The 26,150-nt window shown below is 37.6% G+C and overlaps 1 protein-coding gene across 2 annotated transcripts in view; it reads right to left on the minus strand.

The window, feature by feature from the left end:
* Positions 1-26,150, minus strand: part of LOC149154944 (psbP domain-containing protein 3, chloroplastic-like) — a 290,689-nt gene that overhangs the window by 76,917 nt on the left and 187,622 nt on the right. For both annotated transcript variants that reach the window (XM_089441533.1, XM_089441534.1), the window contains exon 8: positions 14,185-14,303. In XM_089441533.1, coding sequence (XP_089297659.1) covers positions 14,185-14,303 — 119 coding nt within the window. The remainder of the gene's footprint in view (positions 1-14,184; positions 14,304-26,150) is intronic.

A 26,150-nucleotide genomic window follows, 5' to 3' on the forward strand; every position in this document is an offset into this window, starting at 1 on the left:
GCAGATAATATCCATTACCAAAATGACCACGTGATGACAGAACCTCAAAACAATTAAGGCTCAAAGAGATTTCATGATAGGATATTAACCCTAATTCTACTAGGAGAGGTGGAGGTGTTGCCCACCGTTTATCCTCTAAATCCTGGAGTCATGGGAGGATTGTGCAAGTCACGCTCCCCTAGATGTGTGATGATGACTGCCAGATGCCTACTGGGAATCAGGTTTGTATAGCCGATGCTGTCATCCTTAGAGTTTATGAATGGTTAGGTCAATATAACTGATGCCATGGCATACTCCAGTAGAGGACAGATAGGATGGGAGCGGAAGAGATTAGGAAGGATAGGATGATTTTGTAATAGCTGGGGAACCTAATGAAATAAAACATGATCATTAAAGTCATAAACCTAAAGTATTTAAAATACCAAAATTTGTAGTGCTCTTACATTAAGTAAGAATTTAACCTCAATACATAATCCTACAAAAAAAAAATGTACTAATCGCTATCATGAATATTCATATAAGATAAAACTCTAACTTCGGGACGAAGTTTTCTGAAGAGGGGGTGTATGTAACGACCTATTTATAAAAATAATATTAAATAAATTATATTAATCAAATTAATAAAATAATAAAAATATAACTAATGATAAAGTATTTTAATGTAAGTTTAACCTTTATACAAAATCAGAAAAAGGAATGTTAATTAAAAATCAATATATTTAAAAAAAAAGAAATATACATGACACGACATGGGAAGGGTGTCGTGAGGAAATGAAGCGATGTGTGTTGGAGGAAGGACGACCACCGCCAAGAATCAGTTTATAAACCAGAAGGAAGAATTTAACGGGAGAGAAGAAATGAACGGAAGAATAGAAGGAGGAAAAGGATCCTTCGTCGAGTTCTAGGTAGAGTTTTCTATTTCTAGTAAGAGTTAGAGTTGGAGGGCTTTCATTCGCCCGGTGGACCACCCATCTCGAAAGATGTTTTCCATCAATGCACAAGGCTTTCAAGTTATTGCCAATAGCCAATAGCCCTCCCAGATAACTCGCCTTGTGCCCCTAAAATTGTGCAACAGAATGAAAGTAATCTTGTGAAAGGTTCAGCTGTCAGTGAAAGATTCCAAGACAATTCTTCATATCAAAATGTGCCATCCACCTTTACCATTGAAAATCAAATCCATGATAGTGGAAAAGCAGGGACAAATGAAAATGGAAAGGAAAATCAAAAGCAAATTATACAAGAAGTAATGCTGCTGGTAAAAAATATGGAGATAAATCAAACTAATTACACCAATGATGTGAGAACTTTATGCACCCACCTGGAAAAACGTAATAGGGAGATGGAGATCATGCAAAATCAACATGCTAAGGAAATTGAGGCCATGAAGACTAATCATGACATAGAAATTAGTTTTATGCAAAGCAAGTTATCAAGCTTAGAGGAAAATATGACGACCATGAAAGCTAATCATGATAGGAAAATTAATTCTATGCAAAACAAGTTATTAACTATGGATGAAGAAATGACTATCATGACATTCGATCATAATAATCAGTTAGCTACCATGCAAGCAAATCATAAGGAAGAGATAAACTCTATGCAGCATTGCTTGATGACCATAAAGGAAAAAGACGATAAAGTAATAAAAGATATGGAAGCTAATCAGATATGTCTTCAGAAAAAGTTATTGACCATGGAAGAAGACCATGCCAGGGAAATCAGTGCTATAAAGGTTGAACACTCTAGTCAGATACATGCCATTAAAATACAGGTTCAGAAATTTCAACAATGGTCAGAGGATGAAAGAAACCAGGGAACGTCAATAGATCAGGAGTCGCCTTATCTGTTACAACAAGCTCCATCATACTATGAGGTCCTTTGTTCCATTGAAAAGTGGATAATTGAAGGTGACCTGGATAAAAGGGAAATTAATAATCAGGTTGATGCTCACATGGTTAATCCACCAGCCATTGAAGATCAAGTTATAACTCGTGGCCCCTGTGAGATTGATCCATCATCGTTGACAAGGCAGATGCAGAATGAAGAAAGACATGTCACTCATATCTTACATACTTCATCTGAGAGCTTTGAAGCAGAAAGTTCCATGTCATCAGTGATACAGCCTGCCACTAAGAAAAAGCACAAGAGAAAGAAAATGAGAAGAAGATTTGATGCATCAGACGGCCGCGAGCAGCTTGATTTTCGGATAGGAAAAAGTCCTACCATATGCAGAATTGGACATGGCACATCCGATAAGCAGCCGAAAGATTTGCCTGAAAGCAGGCAAATGCTCAGTATACATTATATTGAACACATCTGATGCCATGGGGCATCCTCTGTATTTCTAACCTTACTCCTTGTTTTTTCAGCGTTTTCATTTCTGTTTTAGGATTAGACTTACTTTTCTAGATAGTTAATAAATGAAGAGCTTATATCTTTGTACTTAATATTATATGATGATTTTTTGGACGGACGCTAGTTATATTTTGTTGTGTGTTGCATGGATGCAGATTCTAGATTCTCACATTCCTACAGTGCAGCAACATGTTCCCAAGTGGAGCCAGATGTTGACCGCTACATGTCAACTACCCATAGCAATACACCCCCTTTTCTTCGCAAAAGGGATAGCGCTTGATCGACGTGTCCGTGCCATTCGACAGTCATCGTCGACCTGATCATGTTATGTTGTAAACCCAGTCTGCATGTGTAAATTGTAAATAATCTTAGCAGATCTGAGTCTTTTATGTAAATTGCCTAGGTGGACCTAATTTTCTAGTGATAATCTACATTCCGGAAGGTTTTTTGTCTCACCGATCCATGATCAGCAGAGTTTTCCTTCAACCTGACCCCAAAGCCGGAATGAATTTTGTCATTAGAATCTTAGGGGAATCCTAGTGCATTGATCTGCTAGATTATATTTGGTAGCAGAACTGAGTGGTCAATGAGAGTCTATTCAAAAGGGTTTTCCCCCTTAAGATGTAAAATTGTAAAAAAATCATCATGTAAAATGTCTTGAGGGTTAGGAAATGTTCTAATCCCCTCATAGGTCCTAAGTCCTAGGTCCTAGGTGATTTTTCCAATGGCTAAGTTCGAGGACCCATTTAAAAATAAAAATAAAAAATTGAAAAAATAAAAAACAATAAAAAAATAAAAGATATAAATAATTAATTAAAAAATTAATAAAAATTAAAAAATAATAATAATAATAAATAAATAATATTTAAATAAAAATTTAAAAAAATAATAATAAAATAATAAAAAGTCAAATTTTTTAGTAAATAAATGCAGAATTTTAATTTTTTAATATATTAAAATGCATTTAAAAATTCGACGAATGAAATTAAAAGAATCCTTGATCCTCATCGACAATCAAGATTAGTTTGACATGGATTGCTCGAACTAGCCGTTGGGAATTTTTCTTTTAAATAGGGTGATAGGGGTCATTTGAGATCAGATTAGATCTGAGAGTCTAGTGCTAAAGAAAGCTCTCTTGTAGTCATTTTTGTGCAATAAAGAAAGACTTTGGGGTTGAAATCTTGCTGGTGTTACTCTTCTAGAAATGCTGTAAGATGTTTTATTTTTCTGCATAATTTTATTTTCAGCTATTGATTTTAGCTTGATGAAGATTGATTCAGGCACAGGTATCTTGTCTGATCTCTAGGGTTTGAATGATAGTTTACATTCTGAAATATAATGGCAGGTATCTCCATTTGATCTGGATTTCACTATCGTTTTTCCCTCTATGTTAATGGTTGATTTTAAGCTGTGCAAGAAATCTTTTTTTTTAGATTACCGGGCGTTCGGGGAAGTTCTCGGCTGAACCAGCCAACTCCCGGATTGTGTTTTCTGAAAGAGCCCAGCCAGTTTTAATCCCGGGCTTATCATCTGAATTTTTTTTATGAATGCATAAAGGGTTTTCTGAAGCACCTCATAGTAAATCTGAAATTTTGAAAAATATAACTGTGGATTATTGACAAATCTGGCTGCTAAAGAGCTTTAGATCTGTAAATACTGGGTTTTATTTTTAATCCTTGCATATATTTTCTGGGTTTTTGTTTTCCATTTGCAGGTTGCAGGTCTGAGAAGAAATTTTTTGTGTGTGAAGCCAGATCTGGCCCCAGAAAATAGCCTTTGCAGGTGCATCTTTTTTGCAATCCAGGGTTTTAAATTTTTTATCTGGAGAAAAGTCTGCAAGGATTTCATAAATAAATCTGAGACAATTTAATCTAGAGAATTTGGAGGGTTTTTTGGTCCCTTTTTCTGCTGCTACTTGGAGTCTCAAATTTTCGGAGAAATTTCGAAATTTTTAAGAGGGTTTTCACTGCCCAAACCCTCACCCTCACGCAGCTGCACGTTGTTTTCATTTCTCTACGCTGCCTCCTCATTCCCTGCATACGAAACCCATTATCTACTCATCCCCTGCGTCCTCTGCTCCCGTGGCTCCATCTGCTGCTCGTTCCTCCTCCTTCACGCAGCTTCATCGTTGTCTCTTCTCCTCTCACCGCAGCAGCCTCCTCCACGTCCAGCCTGCAAAAAACATAAAAATAAAATCAAAAAACTGAAACCCTCAGTTCACCCGCAGCCCCATCTCTAAGCTGCCATCTCCTTTCCGCCTGCATAACCCTCAGCAAATCCACGCTGCCAGAAATTTGTAACCGTCTCTCTCTGCCTGCATGCTGGTTGCTCCATACTTTTGCCACAAAACATTGCCACAGCTCCCTGCGTGCATTTCTCTTTCACGTGCTACTCACCTTCGAATGCCAGAGCTCCATTTTGTTGTTGTCGAAGATCTGCGTTCCTCCTGTACACACACACAATACGATCACCATTTTTTATGCGGGGGTAAAAGTTAGTATAGATTAGAACGTATCTGAGATTTTAATTTAGCGTACTTTCTTTGTTCAGATTAGACTTTTAATTTTTTAGCTAGATTTTCATTTTATTTTATTTTGATTTTAATTTCAGAACTTTACAATTTCATAAAAAAATAATAATAATAATAAATTAATAAACCATAAAAATCGATTTTCATTTTTTGTTATATTTTTTGCGTTTTATTTAGTTTAGATTTCGTATAGTTAAGGTTTAGATTAGATTTTAGGTTTTTTTTATTTAGATTTTAAATTTTAGTTTTAGATTGGTATAAAAAAAAAAAATTATAGAAAGTCCCAAAAAATTATAAAAGTTTTAATCATTAGTTTTGTTTTAGAGTTTTGTATAGTTACGTTTAGTTCTGGCTTTTTTTCTTTTTTTTTTTAATGAATCAAAAAATCATAAAAACTAAAAAAAATAAAAAAATAAAAATCATAAATGTTTGAAAAAATAAAAAGATTTCTGATTTGTTCTTTTTTTCAGTTTAACTTTTGAATTTTTTAAGTTTTATTTAATTTAGGACTTAGTTTTTTTTAGAGTTAGATATTTTTCTTTGTTCATTTTTTGTTTCATTTATAAAAAATATATATATAAAAAATCAAAAGGTTCCTTTTAAAATTTTAGATTAGATATTAGATTTAATTTAGTTTTATTGCATTTTTAGTTATTAAACAAACAAACAAACAAAAAAAATATAAATTTTGAAAAAGCTTAATAAAAAATTAAAAATTTCATTTTTGGCGATTTTTGCAGTGTTTATGTTCCATTTCTCTATAGCTAAATGCACTTAAATGTTTAGTTAAAGTTAGCTATGTGAGAGTGGTAACTAATCAACATTTAAATTTTATGATCATTTAAAGCATTTAATTCTTCTTTAAGTTTAATTGTTGGATCACCGTTAAAGCATTGTGAATTTACTGAATATCTTGCATCGCTCGGGTTATTTGATGATAAATGATTGCTCTACATGGTTTATATTTCTGCAACATTTAGTAAATAATCATTTAATCATTAATTCCATAAGGCACTGGTCTATTAACTTAATAAAATCAAATAAGTGCTTGTTTTCCCTCGTGTCTCCCAACCCAATTGGTCCCCAGTTGGTCATTCATTTATCCCATAGGGTCTACCCCCCATAGCCACGGGAGACAGGCTTAAATGGAGAGATCGGGGATCAGTGTGACAGCCCCCGATCTGAGCGTTGTCATGACAATCTGTGCGACAACACGATCAACAACACTGCTCACCTTGTCTGCTTCGTGCCAGCTGCTAGGATGGATCTATAACTTGTACAGACGCAGTTTCATATGTGAGTGCATGTTGCACCCCCTGTTGTTCTTGTTCCTGCTACAACTCATTCTCTCGTCTATGCAACTCATGTTCTTCCTTGAGTTGTTGCTTCAACACATGCAACTCCTTCTTTGTTCCATTCTCTATCTTCGCGCGATCTTCATGTTGCGCCATCACCTCATAGCCTGAGTCTCCAATGTTGCTTTCATCACCAATGGATATGCTTGAGCTTGCAATTTTGTTCTGCCTCTGTGTTAACAACAACCTTCCCCTTGCATTCGTTGCATTCAGTATGTTGCCTTCAACTGTTGTTCATGATGCTGCTCGTTGTGATGTTGATGCCGTCATATCTTGATGTCTTTGTCTACGAACAACTTGATGTCTTCGTGGGTAGGCAAGTCCATAGCCACTTGATCAACTGCGTCTCCCAGCGTGCTTTGAACGGTGTTTTCGACTCTGCTCTCTTGGAAACCATTGTACCTATACTGCTAAGAGGCAGATGAACACCTGCGATACCTGGAGACATGGCAACACTCATGGCAAGCAATCTGTCAGTGGAAAACCAAAATGAACTTGAGAACCGACTTGCAACATACCTCTGTGACTGATCATGAAGGTTGTGCAATTTTCGTCGGGAAGTTGGGAGACTGACTGCCAAGACTGCGCAAGGCACAGTCTAGGCTGCTGGGAGGTTGACTGACTGCTGGAACTGCGCAATGCACAGTCCAGTCTGGTTGCTGACTACTAGAATTGTGCAATGTGCAATCTCAGCTGGCAATGGTTGCAGGCTCAGTGACTGCATTGTGCAATTTTCTGGGCCAGTAGTCACTGTCCCTCAGAATTGCGCAATGCAATACTGGAGGACAGTCACTGGGCAGAAATGTACATTTCCTAAGAGGAAGATAGAGCCTTCCCTCTCAGGATTGCGCAATGTTGTCTTAGTGAGGCAGAGTTTGGGCCAAGGCTGCCCAGACTCACCGGCGAGTAACTGAAAGCGAATGTGAATGCGAATGCATGGCGATACTGAGTGTAAGCATAAGTGAATGATCGTGCATGCAAACAATGAATGACAGATTTAGAAAACGGAACAACATGCATGTGGGTGAGGCAAGCCATCGAATCGGCAACCGTTCGTGAAAAACAATTTCATGCATGCGACAACAGTGAGATGTTAATGAAAACTGAAACGGTGCTAGTACAAGCTAGTATGTATCAAAACGATAGCAAGTGCTCACTGAAATCAAGCAGACAGCATTCATACAAAGCGAAACACAAAAAGTGCCAGAAATGCAACACAAGACATTGAAAGCGGGCTTTCCCCAAAACAACTGAGTTGAATGTGTCGATGGCTCCTAGATGTGATGTGGGATGTCAGAGCTACAAGGTTGATGTTAGGAATGAGCTCTACAGCGTTCAGTTCATGAGTTTTGATAAAATCGAAGATGTGACGTGCATGCCACAAATCTAGGAAGAGCAACACTTAGTGGGATGTTTCCGAGATGATCCTTGCACACAACCTCCAGCTGCTAAAAGTAAATCCCTGAATCAAGGGATGCCTTTGCATGCTGCCTTGGGAGAAGCAGCGTGTGCATGAAAATCAGTTTTGCTCGGTCCTGGAGGGACCGGTCAACTCAACTGCACATGCAAGAGGCTGCTCAATTGCTGGGAGAAATTCAGATTTCTGGATGGGAGTTGGGTTGGCTGCCCCGGAGATTTGCGCAATTTCTGGGTAGAGCAGTTGACTGCTGCCCAGGATTGCACAATTCCTGGGTTGAGCAACCCTGCTGGGAGGAATTGCGCAATTTTCTGGATGAAGCCTGACTGGGAAAATTGCACAATTTTGGAGCCCAGTAGGCTGCCAGACAGAATTGCGCAATTTCTGGAGGTAAGGTTGGTTGCCCCCTAGAATTGCACAATTTCTTGAGGGAGTTGTTCAGCCTGCAGCTGGAACAAGTCCAGAGGAACAACCTTTGAGGGGAATGCAACAAGCTCTAATGGACAAGCTGTCATTCTACAAGAAAATCACTGAAGCTTCTGTACTTGACGAAGCAAGACATCTTGCTGTGAAAGGTTCGTAGGGAGGCTCCAAAACGAAGCCAAGGTAAAATTTTGGAGGGTGGTTGTAGTCGCTACAACATGCCCTTATGCAGATTTACCAGAAACTTTCTTTTTCAGAAAGAGCGCATATTTTTTAGTCTTTTCTACCAGAAAATTTTGAATAACCCAGGACAAATCCACCTTATCCCTTTGCAATGATCCCTAAGATGTCTAGGCATGTTATTAAATTAGTTTCTTATCTGTTACGATATCCCAATGATCAGCGGGTAGATGAAGTTATTTTGGAGTTCTTATCAGTGTTTTCTTCTCGTAAAAAACCTTCAATTATGTTCAATTACAGTCAGTTTCTGTCAAATGCAATTCGTGAACAATTCCTAAAGTTCAGTGTTGAAAGGTCATTCAAGCACCAGCCAATTTTGGTTTATTTATTTTTATATCATCAGTCAGAAAGGTTCAAATTTCCTCAATAGAAATTGGACGCTGAAGGAAAACTACAGCCAATGATTCATTGAACCTCATTAGTGAGGAAAATTTCCGAAGAATTCTCTTTTAGTGACTTTGTCAATCAATTTTTATATATGGCAATCTATTTGTTAAGTAGTGATGTAGTTCCCAGAGTTTCTACAGAGATCAAAAGGATTTTACATTTGAATGAGCAGTCTAAAGTTGGAGACTAGTATTTATACCAGAATCTTACAGAGATTAGAATCTATGGTTGCGAGCTTCCACTTTACAAACTACCAATGTTCCTCCCCATGAGGATTTTTGCACTAGAATATATCAGACAGATGATGAACATGGATGATGTTCATTTTGTTTCCAAGAAGCAAAAAGCTAATTTTAAATAAAGGCACAAGTTGGCCCATTCATAGTCAACACTAAAGCTACAGAAAAAGAAGTCAATGATTTGTTAAGTCATATGAAGTTTAGATTGAGTTTCAGTTGGTCATATGATCCATTAGGACTAATATCATCAATGAGAGTTGGGAAAAAGTTTGCACCATATGTGCACATTGCAAAACCTAAGATTGAACAGTATGCTAACAAAGAAGAATGGGAAGAGAACACACTGCAAGAAGTTGAAGAGCTAGTTTCCAGTCAAACAACATTGGAAACTCCAAGGATGACAGAAAAAGAATTGAAAAGACCAAGAGAAATTTTATCCCCAGCAGGATCAAAGTTTCAGAAGGCAACATTCAAAGTGTTTAAGAGAAGAAAGACAATAAATGTTGAAGAAGAGTCCTCAGAAGTTCAAACTTCTGAAGAACCTACCACAGTCATACTTTCAGGAGAATCTGCATTTTCATTACAGCAAATTGAAGAAACCACCATAGATTCTCCTTCTTCTCCTTCTTCAAGACAGCAGAGTATTTTTGCAAAATTCTTAGAGATGAAGAAGAAAAACGAGGCACTAAAAACTTCGACATATGCAGAGTTCTGGAAACAATCTTCCACAACTCGGATTAGGTTACTTTCTGCCTTAGATAGTGAAAGAGGACAGTTCCAATTAGCATTTTTGGAACCAAAGGTCCCTGTGCCTAAGAGTGTTAAAGATTACAAAACCTTTGTATTTTCATTTGATACTAAACAAATACATCTTATAGATCAAATTGATCTTCACAAGCAAGCAGGAGAAATGATCTACACATCCTTGACAAGTTCTGCCATGGCAGCATCCAAGCTACAAGCATCTCTGAACAATATTCACTCTCAGTTGAAGCTAGAAAAGATGTCTTCTCTAGCTAAGGATACCAAAATTAAGGGACTAGAAGATATGGTTTTTGTTGGACACCTAATCCTCTAAGGGTTGGTGTGCAAGCTAAACAACCAAAGGGAGTCCAAGAGACCACTTGGAATATGAATCCAAGGATCACACCATGTACTATAAATGCATATCATGCCAATAATAGATGTACTCTCATGCTTATCATTCAGACTTTGTTTCTGCCATGTATGTGTTTAACAGTTTTAAAGTTAGAATTGAATCCTAAAGAAGTAAAGGCAGCTGAAGAAATAATTAAAAACAGAAATGCAAACATTCAGGCACTAAAGAAACAGCTGAAATTACCAACAACTGAACATCCCCAAGCACAAGAAGTAGGTCAGCTAGAGAAGGAAAAGGAAAACATGCTTCGAATGATTGTGGAACAAAATGTGTAGATTCAGAAAATGGAGGCAGAGATGGAAAAATTAATCAAGGAAAGAGAACTTCAAATCAATACTGAAGCAAGGACATCTACAGTAGCAGTGTCAACAGCAGAAACAAAGTTTACTAGTCAGAATCCAGCAGAGCAATTATCAAAAGCTATGGGAGATCTGTCATTAAAAGATATGGAGATTGAGAAGCTCAGAGCTCAGTTGGAGAAGACCCAAGATAAAATAAAAAATAAAAAAATAAGCGTTGATAATGCATATCTTGCTGAAATACAGAAAAACTTTAGATTAACCAAGCAACTTGAAAGTTATGAAAATGAATCATTGATTGCACAGACATTATCTGAAGCAAAAGAAAAAATATGGATTGATATAAATTCCATCATAACTGAACTTCGGACATCTATTGAAATCATTTTTGAATAGGAGGAACTCGTGATGAAGTCAAAGGCAACCATTACAGAAATCAAAGAAGACTTAGATCACAAGCTAGGAGAAGCAACCAGAATAATCAAAGTGTTGAATTCTAAAACAAAAGAAGAATTGGAGGAATTTGGAATTGAAGACAAGACTAATACAGTCCTAGAAGTAAGAAGAGTTTTGACAAAAAGGAACTTAATGTTACAATTAGAAAATAAATGTCAAAACTTAGAAGTACAGGTTAAAAAAACTCATAGAAAGTTTAATGTTTTACGCCAGAAAGGACTTCCAGCTCTAAGAGATTCTAGTGGCCAATTGATTCCACTAGAAAATTACCAACACAGATTGCATGAGATAGCAGCAAATAGAACAAAGTTTGCTAAAGTCAAAGGGATAATCAGTGGTAAAGCATTCTTTGAAGGCCTAGAATATGATCTTTTATCCAACATGAAATTCAACATCTGTTCAATGCTAAGCCAACCTTTGAGAAGTATACAGAGGCGACTAAAGCATATAGAAAAGTAACAAAATTTTCTATTCTAGATGACAAAAGATGGGATAGATTACTCGAACTCATTGAGTAAAACAGAATGCAGAATTTCAGCAACCAGTTGCAGAGAAAACAGGGGCAGAAAGCAAGATAATAGGAGCATAAAACAGAGAAGTTAGTTTGAAGCGGCAGTCATTAAACAACACCCTCGAATTGTGTACTAATTACTGAAATCAGCTCAGAAAACTTATTTTTGTGTTCTATTTTTGTAATATCCAAATCAGTTTTGGATAATATTGTATTTTGTAATAAATTTTATTAGATCTAGATATTTTTGGAGTTACACTCTATAAGTATTTTGTAATTTGAAGGAAGGAGGGTTGAGCACTTGTGATGATTCAGTGACACTATTGTACTACTCTAAAATATTTTTGAAGATAATCAAAAGATTTTGGCTTCATTCTTAACAGTTTTTGTGTTCATGTGAGCTTTTATTGTTTATTCATTTATGTTTTTCATAAACTATATGTGCATATGTTCAAGGTAACATAGGAGTTAGGGCAAGGCTAGATTGAATATCAATCTCCCTGACAGCCCACTGCAAAGTTATAATCATTATAGAGATTAATTAACTAAACAGTTTGTTTAAGTTAGTTCCTCTACATCTTTTCATTGTTTCCTTTTGTCATCTTTTGAACATGTATTGTTTGGTTGTAGAATTCTTCTGCACGCATCAACTGTATTTAATTAATTAATTATTCAATATGAATGTTTGATTATTAAATATCTTCTCATTTTTTACTTTCACAATCAATTAAAGATTTACACTGTTATGATTGAAAATCAACCCTTTGAAACTTCCCAGAAATATTTAGATTTTACAAGTGTTAATGGTTTAATACATTGGGTATCCAATTCAATTAAAACCCTTAGATGCTTTGGCACAGTTCCCCAGCCTAGAACTGTCTACAAAGATAAAACATACATGACCAGCTGTCCGGAGTGAGTTGAACGTATTCTAGAAGGCCCTTTTTGAAGTTCACTTCCCCACAGATACAAGCGTAAGCTTTTAATCTGTCCTTATGATCTGCTCAATCAATGAATTTCCCCAAGGTGTTGTTGATATTGAGAACTGTTTTGTCTGTCCAACAGTGGAGAGGGAGGTGAGAGAGGTGCACCCAAACAGGGACTATAGAGGGATATCATGCTCCAGGTTAAAATCCAACATCCATCTGTTGAGGTACCTTCTGCAGGAGCCCATGAAGTATGGACCACTTCGGAAGATGAGGTTTGTATCTTCCTTTTCTTCAAATAAGAAAGCGAAAAAAACCTTTGCTGCAAAGGGTAAAGGAGAGTTGTCCCTTGAAAAGGGACTTCCATTCTCAACCCAAACAGCGAGAGATTCAGGGGAAGGATCAAAAGCAGTAAACATTCCCATCAGACCCCTATCAGCAAACCGAAGGGAAAAATTGTGAGAGGAAGTCAGGGGCATAGGGACATTGGGAATTTCAACGAACTTTTTTACAAATTTTGAAGAAGGCTTAGTGGATCTGCTGATAGAGGTCGCCAGATTGCAAAAAGCCAGGATGCCTGGGGAGAGAGGGGGAGAGCCCCCTCCAAAGGCCGAAGCCATGGGAGGAGCCAAGGCAGAAGGTCAGGGTTTGCAGTTGAAGAAGATGAGACCCATCAAAGTGGATGTCTTTTCGATGTGCCTGAATTTTCAAATTTGTTACCGGCTTATTAAGGTTGTGATTTTCAAACTCAACCTCCACAATTCTGCCTATGAGGTAGTGGACTGAGAATGGAGTAGGCTATTTTCAGACTCTAATTTCTCCAATCTAATCAGGATGGTTTCAGATGAAACATCCAATCCAGGATGTCCATGGGGGATAGGGAATTGAACTCCACAACCATTATAACTTCCGTATTATTTTTAGCTTCCTCAGCATGATTATTATTCGTAGTGCCTTGTGCTGTAGACATCTGGTAGCCAAAATGAGATAAAATGAACAACAAAGACAAAAAAGCAGCATGATGGAGGCTATTTTCATTAGCTTCAAATAATAGGGGTTTGGCAGTTATGAGGGGGAATGGAAGTTAATAGATCAGTAAAAGAACAACAAAAGAATAGACTCAGCATCAAGTATAAAATTAATCAACTGTTCACATCATTAGTTGACTGGTATTAGGATTCTGAAGACATTCAAGGTCTTCGCCCCCTCCAATATTTTGTTCATATGGATATAATGCCCGTAATAAAGTTGTTTCAGTTCATGGAATACATTTTATATGCATATAAGAGGCGCAAAGCCATTCCAAAACTTTGCTTCAGGGGAACCTCATGTCCTCTCATCTTGAACAATCCTCGATAGTTGTATGAATTTTAAAGAAGGCAAGAACTTGGACTCTAGAGTCAATCATCCATCTGAGATGTTACAAAAACTGGCACACATGGATGTGGCATTGCACAATATATAAGTTGAAAGAATTTCTCAGTGTAGGTAGCCATAGTATTGCAGTACAGAGATGTACTAATCATGTTGATCAAGTAAAGGTTGATTCAGTAATGATATCTTTCTTTCATAAAAGTCTATTTACCCTAAGAGAAATTTAACCAGTGGAAATTTTCAGGTTGAAACAGATGCACCTAAACAACTGACAAGAGGTAGCTCCAAACAAGACTGAAGACAACAAAATTTCATGTAGATATATTACAAGAACCCCTTTCATAAGAAATTATTTTAAGCAGCATTGAACAACCTTCTACATCAGCTTCTGAGGCCGAAAACTTAAAAGTCTGCAATTTACATGAGTACGAGGAGGGAGCAATGCAAATTCAGACTTGGGAAAACTGTAAACAAGCATAAGACCTGGCTTAGAGTAAAACAGACTCAATTTACCTGCCCAGTTACAGTGTAAAGTCTGTTGTACCAACCATCCATTGCCATTCCAATCGCGGAGAGAAGATGGATCTTACTTTCCCCAGGCTTTTGCAACGAATACTCTACATAATACATGCCTGCAGAAAAATATTTTAAACACTTCTGTCCAATTAAAAAGGAAAACCATCAACTAGTACAAAAAACAAAAATACTAAATTGCAAACATCAAATCAATCATTTAATTAAGAGCTTACTATCAACCTTGATTCAGAAAACAAAAGAAAAAATCACCCAGCAGTAACAAAGAGTTACATATTGTTAGGAGAAGAAACAAACCTGAAAAAGTATAAGTTAAAAAAGGTCACTTCCATAATGAGCTCCAATGATAAACGATAAGAGTCTATACAACATATAACAACTTGGAACACATTTATCGTTTATGATTTATCAGGTAATGACAAACCTCTCTTTAAAGACTTTGATTCAGATTGCATTTTCTATGGCATAATCAAGCAGAATTTGAAGCTTTCAAATAAAAGAAATGGAATTAAAATTTATTATTATCTACTTACAACCACTAATGGTTATACAGGATAGTAGAAGTTATACATCTATATTAAAGACAAGGGAGTGCTTCAAGCAATTCGACTATAACATAAGAGAAAAGAAAATTTTCTCTTATATGCTCTCTAAATTTGGTATACAAAATGTGAACCCAAGAGGAATGAATGGTTATGCTAGCTAAGCTATGCCAACAGTATCCAATCCTAAAATCCAAGATCAAGAAGGCAGTGAAAAAGGTTTTGAGGTTTGAGATGTTGATGTTACAGATAATGGTCCACTTAAAAGTTAGACATATTTACGACTTACACGGATAATAAATGTCCCATTGATAAAGTGATGATGTAATAATGAGGGATTTAAGGTATTATTATAGTAGTTAAGGATTTGGTGTTTGGGAGTTACGCAATGCACTCCTTTTCTCCTACTATGGAATGAGACATTGTATCATCTACTTAAAGAATGAATCCATTCCCTTTTATTATAATGTGTATCAAAGCCATATTTAGGAAGCTGTGGAAGTGGGTGATGGAGCCAAGCGACTGTTGGGGTCAGAGAGTGCACTGAGGGACTGATCACACACAAGCGGATAGATGATTACATGTGTTGTCGCGCGGATTGGCACAACAACGCTCGGACCGGGCGCTGTCACTCTGATCCCCGATCCCTCCATTTAAGCCTATCTCCTACGGCTAAGGGGGGTAGTCCCTGGGAAAAGATGAAGGCCAACTGCCAAACAGTTGGGCTGGGAGACGAGATGCACGATTGAAATAAGCACTGAAATGATTCGATGAATTGAGCAGACCAGTGCCTTAAAAGATCTAAATGATTACTAGCTAGATGATATAAGAAAATGAACCACGGACAGCAATCATCAGATAAAGAGAGCCATGCTTTAAATATCTAATGAAACCACAACGCTCTTCAAATAACGATATCCAGCAAACTAAGAGAAATAAATTGCTTTGAACAAAAGTGAAACCAGATATCTATTTTGTGTTTAGATCTCAGCGTGAAAGATATGCAGTGATAAGCAACTGAAGGTGGTAAAAGTATTTCTCCACAACAAAGAAAAAAAAATTATGCTTTTTCAAAATTTTTTATTTTTTTTTTTTTTTAAAAAGAAAATTTCTATACCAAAAGAAAAATCTAAAATCTAAAATCTAAAATATTTTTTTTTTTTTTTTTTTAAAAAAGAAATTTAAAAAAAATTAATCTAAACTTAAAATCTATTCAATCTAAAACAAAAATGTAACCTAAGCCTAAAATCCTCCTTTTTTTTTTTTTTTTATGGAAAAAGTATGCAACTATCTAAAAAAAAAATTAAAATCTTAAATGTTTAAATCCTAAAAGGAACTAACGTAAACTCTGTGCACGAAACTATTCAATACAAGAAATTTATTAAATAAATCAAAACCTAAACAAAACCTACGCTAACCTACGACTACTCAGACACTGACGGGAATACAAAATCAGAGAAACGGCTCAACGGTGAGACGTATTATGTGTGAAAGAAGACGAGAAGGGCTTGCGGGCTTGGAGGAGATAAACGCAGATGCGTTCCCCAGCAAATGCGACGGCGAAGGAGGGATGCTGCAACAGCATAAATCGAAGGAGAGGAAAACAAAGACGTAATCACCACAACAGAAAAACGTGATATTTCATAACGCAATGCATGAGGGCAAATAAAAATCAGACCAGAAATCGAGAGCGAGAGTGGGACGAGGGTTTCGCTGACAGGAGCCAAGAAATGCGCTAGCCAATGTGTATATCCACCAAGTGAATCAATGTTCCTATTGCTTCAGGGATTGCGTACTTGGTCGATTTTTGAAATGAGAGACTGCCGCATATGAGCCAAACAAACTTACGCTTCCAGGTGCATACAAATGGCTACATTGACAAGAGAAACGCGAGCATAAAATGCAGATAAATGCTGGCACAGAAATTTGAATGGAAATCGACTTACAGGAAACCCGCAGATAACGTAAAGCAAATCGAAAGGCAGAAAACTAACACGATTTGAACAATAGCCCCTAAAAAAAAATCGATTCAAACTTCCCTTTTTTTAAAAAAATAGGCCACAGCAAACTCAAGAGTGATTTTTTCAAACAGAGGTACGCTTCCTGGGCAAAAATCCAAAAGGGAAAAGCAGGCTAAGGCAAACTTTGATGACCAGATCAGCTCACGCTCAATAATGCTTCAACTTTCAGCTAAAAAGAAAAGAAGACTTGAAACTTTTTTGGGGTTTAAACTGTGCAATACGTTACCTGGAGTTGCCGGCAGCACAAATTTGACTCACCGTGCATCAAATTTTGAAGTGTCAGTCGCCTGAACGCTGAATGCTTGCCACCATCACTTCGATTTTATGCTGAGAAAAGCAGCAACCCCACCTTTTTCTTCTTGGTATCAACCGGATGACAGGATGCCCTGATTATTGGATTCTGCGTTTATGTTTAACACTTGCAAGCGAAACAGGCGAGAGATGATGACAACAGATATCCTGCAAAAAGGAAGAAATTTGGCAGATACACAGAATTTTGTAGAAAAACCCTTGAAAATTCGCCTAAAATCAAAATTTTACAGCTCTAGAACAGCCAGATTTAACCATGATTGCAGTAACATTTTCAATATATCATAATTTGAACTTTACTGTGAAAATAAAGAAAAATCTCTCCTGTAAAACAGAAAATGAACTTTAAATAATTAACCCAGGGCACAATCAGCTGGGCTCTGCACAGAACAGCCTGTGGGAGTCGGCTGGTTCAGCCCAGAACTTCCCCAAACGCCCACAAATACCCTTCAGCTAAAGTTTTCCTGCACACCTCAAGCAAACATCAGCAAAGAGGGCAAGAAATGCTGCTAGATTTCAAGAAATAATGGAGATACCTGCCATTATTTCAGAAACCCTACAACATTCAAACCCTAGCACGTGAGCAAGATAACTGTACTCACAATGCTCTGAAAAAACCAGTTATTTTAACTGCTGGAAACTGAAATATGCAGAAAAGCAAAAATCTCACAGCAATTCCAGAGAGTAACACCAGCCAGTTTGAACCCCAAAGTCTTTTTATTAATCAGAAAATCAGATTACAAGAGAGCTTTCTCAGTACAGACTCACAGATCAGATAAACCTGTAAAATGACCCCCTAAGACCCTATAAGAAGGAAATGATCCCAACGGCTAGTTTTGGGTGATCCATGTAGAACTGATCTCGACCGTTGATGAGGATCAAGACATCTCTTGATCTCATCCGTCGATTTTATTTAAAAATGATATTTTGCATGTGTTCACAAAAAATATTATTATTTTATTATTTAGGGTTTTTGCTTTGTTTTATGAATTTTTTATTTTTTATTTTTTTTATTTTTTATTTTTTTTTATTTTTTATTTTTTATTTTTTTATTTTTTTTATTTTATTTAAATATTTTATTTATTTTCTAAATGGATCATTTGAACCAAACCGTTGGAAACATCTCCTAGGACCTAGGCAGGACTCATGAGGGGATTTACACATTTCTCAACCCTCAAGACACATTACATCATGACTTTTACAATTTACATCTTAAGGGGACGAACCCACTTTAACATAGACCCTCATAAACCACCCAGTTCTGCGACACAACTATAATCTAGCAGATTAACACGCTAGGATTCTCCTAAAGTCCTAATAACAAAATGCATCCCGGCTTTGGGTTTGAAGGAAAACTCTGCCGATCCATGGATCGGTGAGACTAAAAACCTCCCGGGACGCAGATCATCATTAGAAAGTTAGGTCCACCTAGGCAACTTTACATACATGACTCTGATCTGCTTAGATTATTTACAATTCAAACATGCAGACTGGGTTTACAACAAAAATGATCAAGCTGTCGATGACTGTAGGCTGGCACGGACATGTCGCTCAGGAGCTACCCCTCTCTGCCAACAGAAAGGAGGTGGACTGCATGGGCAGTTGACCAGTAGTGGTCAACATCTGGCTCTACTTGGGGACACGTTGCTGCACTGGTAGGAATGTGAGAATTCAGAATCTGCATCCATACAACACACAAATAAAAATAAGTAGCGTCCATTCCAAAATCATCATATACATTAAGCACAGGAAAGATAAAAGCTCTTCATTTATTGACTAACTATTAACATGAAAAGTAAATCTAATCCTAAAAACAGAAATAAAATGATGAAAAGACAAGGAGTAGGGATAGAAATACAATACAAAAGATGCCCCATGGCATCAGATATCATCTCTGAAGAACAGCTTGAGCATTTGGCCGTTCACTGGTAGATCAAGTGGTTCGCCATCCAATCTGCTCAAGTAGAATGAGTTTGGCCCAGCTATATCTCTAATGATGTATGGTCCCAGCCACAAACTGTCAAATTTTTTATGCTTTCCTGGTTTTTCATTTTTGCGATCCCAAAGTAAAACCATATCTCCAACCTGCAAAGATCTAGATCTAGAGCATTTATCAAAGCTTTTCTTAATATTAGATTGATTTTTACATGTAGTTTCAAAAGCTGTCCGACGAGTCTCATCTAATTCCACAATCTGATCTATCCTATTCTGAACAACATCTTTATCAGTGGAAAAATTTTGGAGAAGCTGATAGGCTGGCAATTTTAGGTGCACAGGTAAGGTAACATCCAAGCCATAAACCAATTCAAAGGGAGATTTACCAGTAGATTTCTTCTTAGTAATTCTGTCTGCCCACAAAGCATACTTGATTTTGCTGTCCCAAGACTTCTTGTTATCTCCTACTATTTTCTTGATAATGGTTATGAGATTTTTATTACTTGATTCAGCCAAACCATTACCCTGAGGATAATAATTCGACGAATGAGATAAGACAATACCATATTTGAAACAAAAAGATGTAAACTCTGAAGAACTGAAAGCCTTGGCATTGTCGGTAGTGATCTTAGCAAGGACACCAAATCTAGTAATGATATTATTCTCAATGAAATCCATAATCACCTTTTCAGTGGCATTCTTAGCAGGAATGGCTTCGACCCATTTAGTAAAATAATCAGTAGCAGTCAAAATCCAAGAGTAGCCATTGCTAGAATTTTCATGGAACTTCCCTATGAAGTCCAGACCCCAATGCTGAAAAGGTGCCTCTACAATAACAGGTTGTAGAGGAAGGGCAGCAAGCTTCTGCTTCCCAGTGAACAGTTGACAGGCTTGACACGTTCTAACAAACTTGTGCACATCAGAAAAAATCGAAGGCCAATAATAGCCGGCTCTCAGGATTTTGTGGGCGGTAGTTCTAGCGGCATAATGACCACCACAAAATCCTGAATGAAAATCTGAAATTAATCTTTTGGACTCAACATCGTCAACACACCTAAGCACTATGCCCTCTGGATTTCTCCATCCAAGGCCATCCTTCATAAGGCAGTACCTAGTGGCTTTTAGTCTAAGAGCCCTTCTCTTATGAGCGACTAAGTGGTTAGGACATGCAAGGTTTGTTAAGTAGTAAACTATGTCCTTATACCATTCATGCTCAGCTAACCTCCTTAATTCTGGTGAAGAAAGATCGTCAAGGCAGAACAAACCAAGAGTCCTTTCATTACTTTCAGCTAACATTTGAGCTAAACCTTGGCCTTTGATCAGCTTAGTGGGTCTAATCTCTAAATCATACTCCTGTATCTTAGTAACCCACCTAGCACGAGTCCCTAAGCAATCAGTTTGAGTTAATATGTCCTTAACAGCAGAATGTGGGACGAAAGCAATGATCTTAGAATAACCCACATAAGTTTTAAAATGCTTAAGAGACTTGACCAGGGCGTAAGCCTGCTTTTCCATGGTATTGTACTTCAATTCGGAGTTTTGAAGTGCTCTACTCATGAAAGCGATAGGCTGCTCATGACCATTTTTATTCTTTTGAAGCAAGACACCGGCAATGGTATCCTCAGAAGCGAAAGAAAAAATCATGAAATCTTTGGAGTAATCAGGACTAACAAGGACAGGAGCTTTCGCGATAGCAGACTTGATTTCTTGGAAAGCCCTTTTGCCCTCTTCCTGCCAGACAAATTTCACATCTTTCTTCAAAAGACTTTGAATGGGCTTAGCTATTTCCGCATAATTCGGGATGAATCTTCTAATAAAATTTATATTTCCAAGGAAAGACTGAAGGGACTTGAGGTTGTGCGGGAGAGGAATCTTTTGAATTGCTTCAACTCGTTCAGGATCGACCTTGACTCCTTCCTTAGAAATGATATGACCCAGAAGTTTCCCTTCAGTTACCCCAAAGACAGATTTAGCCGGATTCAAAGAAATTCCATATTCTCTGCATCTATCGAAAACTTTCCTAAGATGATCTATATGGCTGATACCATCTTTAGAGAAAACAGTAAGATCGTCTTGGTAAATTTCGATGATTTTCCCGATTAACCCTTTGAAGGCATAATCCATGGCCCTCTGGAAAGTAGCCCCAGCATTTGTTAACCCAAATGGCATTCTGATGTATTCAAAAGTGCCCCATGGTGTTGTGAATGTGGTCTTGTGTCGATCTTCCTTTTTAACCCAAACTTGATTATACCCAGAAAAACCGTCTAGCAATGACATCATCCCAGACCCAGTTACTCTTTGCAACAAAGTTTCCATTTTTGGCAAAGGGTAATTATCCTTTTTGCACGCTAGATTAAGGTTTCTAAAATCGACACAAAGTCTTATCGTACCATTCTTTTTCTTGACAATAACTAAATTCGAACACCATGTCGAATGCCTAGTTTGAGCGATGATCCCTGCTGCAAGCATTTTCGTAAGCTCTTTCTGGACCAGGGGGGCTAACTTAGGATTAATCTGCCTAAGCTTCTGCCGGAAGGGTCTAGCATTTTCGTCCTTCAATGGAATAGTATGCTCCATAATATCCTCCCTATAGCCCTTCAATTCATCATAGGAAAAAGCTAAAACATCTCGATATTCACGAAGTAAATCGGTTAACTTTTTCCTTTCCTCCAAACTAGTACCTTTACCGATTTTAACTATTTTCGGATTTTCAGAAGTGCCAATGTTGACTTCAAGGTACTCACCTGGGTCCATCTTGTTTTCTTCTCTCAGCTTCGTGGCATCATGTCGATCAAAATGTTGCTCTAAGGCAACCACATTTCTGGGAGTGGGATTTATGATATGTCTATGATCTAAAGACCCCTCCTCGTCAGAAACTAACCGGAAATCCTCAAACTCGTCTAGACTATTGAGAAAACGAACGACTTGCTTTTCATCATTAAAAACTTGCCAATGCTCTGAGTTGTCTGGGACAGATGGTCTGAATATTACTTCCATTTTAATCTTGTCGTTAATTAACTCATCAGACAACTGGAAAGTGGTAGCAGCTACGACAAGTTCATCTGCCGAACTATTCAGCTCTCTAGGAATTGCCTCAAGGTTAAGGGCATCGAAGTGCTCCATAGTATCCCACACAGCATTTCGATAGTTTCTTAATCTCTGATTTCTACATGTGAATTTGTTCTTGAGCTGCATGATAACCAGATCGGAATCCCCCTTTATGCTAAGTAACTTAATCTTCAAGGCTTTGGCCAATTCAAGGCCCAACAATATGGCTTCATACTCAGCGACATTGTTGGTCGCTTCAAATTCTAGACGATAGGCAAACTTGAATACGTGACCAAGGGGAGACTTAAGCACAACTCCAGCACCCTTACCATGACTAGAGAAAGCACCATCGAAATACATATACCAGACTTCATCTTTAAGACTTTTGACCCTTTCGTCGGGAGTAGTTATGAAGTTAGACAGGATAGCATAGTTCCCAATGTCAGATTGCTCTCTAATTACTTCGTTATGAGGCTTTTTAGGATTCTCAACATGAAATTTCCTCTCAGGCTCTCTATTTAGTCTAACGAAACCGTCACCGCTAGGAGAAGGAATCATAGCATATGACCAATTCATCTGAATGCTTCCCCCTAGATCAGAGGCCCACTTTCTGGATAACAGCATACCCCAAGCATCAGGTACATCAACGACAACAATATCCATAACAACCATGATGTCTGGGTAAACCGAAAGATGAACTTGCAAATCCTTGATTAAACCATGAACTTCGATTTTCTTAGAATCCATGGCACATATATTATAGTAGGGTCTGGAAACTCTTAAGTTAAGCTGTTCCATAACCCTTTTAGTCATGACACAAGCAGATGCACCTGAATCCAACATGCAGTTATTCAATTTATACCCATTGACTAACAAGGTGATAAAGAAGGGTTGATGATCCTTGTTATCAGCATCTACGCTTTGCAGGTAAATAGGAGCATCCTGATAGTCAACCTCACGAATCTTCTGTTGAGAAGCATTGACTTGAGGACCCTGAATTGCTTTTAGTAACTTGTCTCTTTGGGAAGGGATCTTAGCAATCTCAGATACGGGAACCCAGATTTTAGCATTATTAAACCAACTCCCCAAATCGACATCTATTCCAGAGTTTATACCAGGGTTTAAAGTTCGAGGAGGAATTTGATTCCCGCTCTGATCTTTATCCCTTCTCTGGTATGTTAAACCCTTATCTCTAGCAATTTCCAGAATTTTCTCAGGAGAGGGTTTCTCACCATATAACCTGGCCAAAATGTCATCTTCGTTTTCAAGGTTATTTATACTAAAAGCAGATTTAGGATTCACAACATCATAGCTTCTTTCCTTAACCTCTATCCAATCATTCATGGGCAAAGGAAACTTGCTCCCTACCACGTTTATTTGCTCACCTGTCCCAAACATTCCATTATCGAAAAGTCTTCTGATAATGAGACAAGAGGATTCTTCGTGAAAATCAGCACAAGCACGACAGTAAGGAGGAGCATCATCCACCAGATTGGTAAGCGGATTAGGGGGCCTCTGCTCACTAGATTGACCCTTTCTTTGCCAGTTACTATTTCTGTTATTATTATTTCGAGGCTGAAAATTTTGCGGTTGCGCTCTTTCCATTTGAATTAACCTATTCTGCAAAGTGTTTATCTCCTTGTTATGATTAATTTCCATGGTTTCAATTTTCTGAAGCAATTTGAGAACAAGTTCATTTTCAGGTTCCTGGGCTGCTTTTCCCTTAGGTTCCTTTAGTTTCGTAGCAGCCATATCAAAGCCTGGGATTTCAGACTTCCCAGAAGCTGCCTTGTCCTTTTCAAGTTCTACAGCTAAGGCTTGGCAATCTCGATAATCAGTAAGTTTAGCACGCCTCAACTCATAAGATGGTTCAGGACCAAAGGCATCGATATAAAAATCTTGGAGAGTTTTATCTGAAGGTTTATAGTCCTGAGGTAATTCTCTAATAATACCATTAAACCTTCTATTAAATTCTTCAACAGTTTCGTCTTCTCTCTTTTTCATCAGAGTAAGAGCTCTTACAAGATGTCTTCCCTCTCTCTTATCTCCAAATTTTTCTCTAAATGAATTAATGATTGATTGTAAAGAGTCAAAAGAATTAGGAGGTTTTTCTGTAAACCAGTCATGAGCATCACCTCCTAGAGTCAAGATAAAAAGGGTCATCCTGACATCTTCATGGTCAAAATCAGGAGATCTAGCATACTTAGCCATCCATATGTTGAAATCTCGCAAATGGGAATTAACAGTAATGGCATTATCTCCATGAAAGCTAGGCAATTTGTCTATCCCAACAGATGGAATATCATTGGGGGCTCCAGGAATGTTAGAAAAATCACAAGGGGCAAACAGACTCATGGTGTAGCGCTTAACTTGACTTTTAAAGAGCAAATGAATATCGGAGAGGGCTTCTTGTCCAAGATTTCCAAGAAGTGTACGAGAGGCGAGTTTGTGTGATCGCACCCTATAAACCTTTTCAGGATCAGGAGTAGGATTGCATAGACTGCTCGGATGTCTTCTAGTGTACACTCTTGCAGATAATATAGGAAGTGGAGTCGCCACTTGAACAAGAAGCTAAGCACGGAAAAGCTTGAAAAACAAGGACCAAGGACAGAAAAACTCTATCCCCGGCAACGGCGCCAAAAAATGTTGTCGCGCGGATTGACACGACAACGCTCGGACCGGGGGCTGTCACTCTGATCCCCGATCCCTCCGTTTAAGCCTATCTCCTACGGCTAAGGGGGGTAGTCCCTGGGAAAAGATGAAGGCCAACTGCCAAACAGTTGGGCTGGGAGACGAGATGCACGATTGAAATAAGCACTAAAATGATTCGATGAATTGAGCAGACCAGTGCCTTAAAAGATCTAAATGATTACTAGCTAGATGATATAAGAACATGAACCACGGACAGCAATCATCAGATAAAGAGAGCAATAAAACCACAACGCTCTTCAAATAACGATATCCAGCAAACTAAGAGAAATAAATTGCTTTAAACAACAGTGAAACCAGATATCTATTTTGTGTTCAAATCTCAGCGTGAAAGATATGCAGTGATAAGCAACTGAAGGTGGTAAAAGTATTTCTCCACAACAAAGAAAAAAAATTTATGCTTTTTCAAATTTTATTTTATTTATTTTTTTTTTTTTTCTAAAGAAAATTTCTATACTAAAAGAAAAATTTAAAATCTAAAATCTAAAATTAATTTTTTTTTTTTTTTTTTTAAAGAAATTTAAAAAAAATTAATCTAAACTTAAAATCTATTCAATCTAAAACAAAAATGTAACCTAAGCCTAAAATCCTCCTCTTTTTTTTTTTTTTTTTTTTTTTTTTTTATGGAAAAAGTATGCAACTATCTAAAAAAAAAATTAAAATCTTAAATGTTTAAATCCTAAAAGGAACTAACGTAAACTTTGTGCACGAAACTATTCAATACAAGAAATTTATTAAATAAATCAAAACCTAAACAAAACCTACGCTAACCTACGACTACTCAGACACTGACGGGAATACAAAATCAGAGAAACGGCTCAACGGTGAGACGTATTATGTGTGAAAGAAGGCGAGAAGGGCTTGCGGGCTTGGAGGAGATAAACGCAGATGCGTTCCCCAACAAATGCGACGGCGAAGGAGGGATGCTGCAACAGCATAAATCAAAGGAGAGGAAAACAAAGACGTAATCACCACAACAGAAAAACGTGATATTTCATAACGCAATGCATGAGGGCAAATAAAAATCAGACCAGAAATCGAGAGCGAGAGTGGGACGAGGGTTTCGCTGACAGGAGCCAAGAAATGCGCTAGCCAATGCGTATATCCACCAAGTGAATCAATGTCCCTATTGCTTCAGGGACTGCGTACTTGGTCGATTTTTGAAATGAGAGACTGCCGCATATGAGCCAAACAAACTTACGCTTCCAGGTGCATACAAATGGCTACATTGACAAGAGAAACGCGAGCATAAAATGCAGATAAATGCTGGCACAGAAATTTGAATGGAAATCGACTTATAGGAAACCCGCAGATAACGTAAAGCAAATCGAAAGGCAGAAAACTAACACGATTTGAACCATAGCCCCTAAAAAAAAATCGA

Source organism: Pinus tabuliformis, chromosome 9 (assembly GCF_031772625.1).
Source record: "Pinus tabuliformis cultivar Carrire ecotype Pingquan chromosome 9, CPIR1, whole genome shotgun sequence".
NCBI lineage: Eukaryota > Viridiplantae > Streptophyta > Pinopsida > Pinales > Pinaceae > Pinus > Pinus tabuliformis.